This window comes from Wasmannia auropunctata, unplaced genomic scaffold (genome assembly GCF_000956235.1).
Source record: "Wasmannia auropunctata unplaced genomic scaffold, wasmannia.A_1.0 LD336060.1, whole genome shotgun sequence".
Taxonomy (NCBI): Eukaryota; Metazoa; Arthropoda; class Insecta; order Hymenoptera; family Formicidae; genus Wasmannia; species Wasmannia auropunctata.
Genome location: NW_012026830.1, coordinates 1,799,143 through 1,800,744, shown reverse-complemented (window position 1 = coordinate 1,800,744; position 1,602 = coordinate 1,799,143). Strand labels below are relative to the sequence as shown.

Genomic DNA, 1,602 nt, shown 5'->3' with positions numbered 1-1,602 from the left:
TATCCCCTGTGTGCCTTGTCGACTCAGTTATCCGATGTGCACCATAAGGAGGTTGGCAATCGAATTTTGCACATTGTGTAAGTGCGGGCGTATGTAAAACATACACACATACACACGGTGTGCAAAATCCGATCGCCAACCTACCTATAGTGCACACCGAATAATATATAATTTTTTCAATAATTCATTCATTTAATTCATAATTTTTTTGAGCAGTGTATATATATACATATATATATATATATAATATATATATATATATATATATAAATATATATAAAGAGAATTGTATATTCCTAATATTTTATAAATATTTATAGTGCTTTATACATACGTCTCTACTTTCAGAGTATAGTTTGTAACATAAAAGATAAAATCTTTTATAATATAAATTGTAGTTGTAATATTGATTTTTTTGTAGAAACAATAAATATTAAGAAGAATTTAAACTCAAACACGAAAGGATCCGAACAAACACCAAGTACATCAACGCATAACTTGCAAAATAACACTAATGACATATGCAAAGACGCTTTTTTTAGTAATGCCCCTCATTTATTCACTGATAATAATGGTATTTTTTTGAGAATTGAAAATGGTCATTGTTAAATAAATAGATGTAATATTTTAAAAGTAACATTATTTTTCTATAGATAATGCAAAATATTTTAAAGAAATTATTCGCCAGCAAAGTTACTTCAAAACTCAGTTGTGGCAGATGGCAGATGATTTGAGAAAAATAAAAGATGCTATAATAACCGGAAATTTGATGCGACAAAATCAAGATAACCAGCGGCAAAATGAAAAATCAATTTATCATTCTTTTGATCTACCATTGAAAACTGTGGAAGATATTGAAGAGGCTGTGGAGCAATTTTTAAAAATAAAAGAGAACTTTAAACGTTCGGTAAAATAAATATGCTTTACATAAATTTTACAAAACAAGAATTTAATATTATATTGTAATATGCGTTTTTATTACAGACTACAGATACATGTTCAATAGGAGGCACATCTCCGTACAATTTTATAAAACGAAATTTATGCCGACTGATTAGTAATGAACTTGCACAAAAATACAGTTGGTTGGGCGCTAAACTTAAAAGAAAATTTTGTAACCTTCAAATTACAAAAATGTTATTAGGTAAATATATTATTTATAAAAATATTTTAAATTTTAATATATTTTCGTAGTAATAAGTATATGTATATTTGTATTCACTATTAGTAAATAATAATTCATTAAAAAGATAAATAGATTGATCAATTATATAACATGTATAAAATTACTTTTGTTACAGCTGCCGGTATTGAATATTCTAATTCGACGTACACTGAAATAGAACTAGAGAAATCAATACAAAAATGGTTAAAAAGGGCTAAAGAACGATATGATGCTGAAAGGAAAAAGCTTGAAGCGCATGAAAATGATCAATAGTTATATAACGTGATTTTTAAAGAACTATCACTTATAATTTCAATTTAGAATTAAGAGATATAAAGAAGACTGATTAATTGCTTTTATTTTTGTTTTTATATAAATTATAAGATATATACTTATATCTCTTTCTATAATATTTGTTAATCATATTGGAAGAGCAC

General features: G+C 26.0%; 1 protein-coding gene across 1 annotated transcript in view; it reads left to right on the top strand.

Moving 5' to 3' along the window:
- LOC105450618 overlaps positions 1-1,438 on the top strand; it is a 6,992-nt gene extending 5,554 nt beyond the window's left edge. Inside the window, exons 4-7 of the mRNA XM_011690552.1 lie at positions 422-574; positions 654-907; positions 985-1,144; positions 1,302-1,438. Coding sequence (XP_011688854.1) covers positions 422-574; positions 654-907; positions 985-1,144; positions 1,302-1,438 — 704 coding nt within the window. The remainder of the gene's footprint in view (positions 1-421; positions 575-653; positions 908-984; positions 1,145-1,301) is intronic.
- The last annotated feature ends 164 nt before the right edge of the window (positions 1,439-1,602 follow it).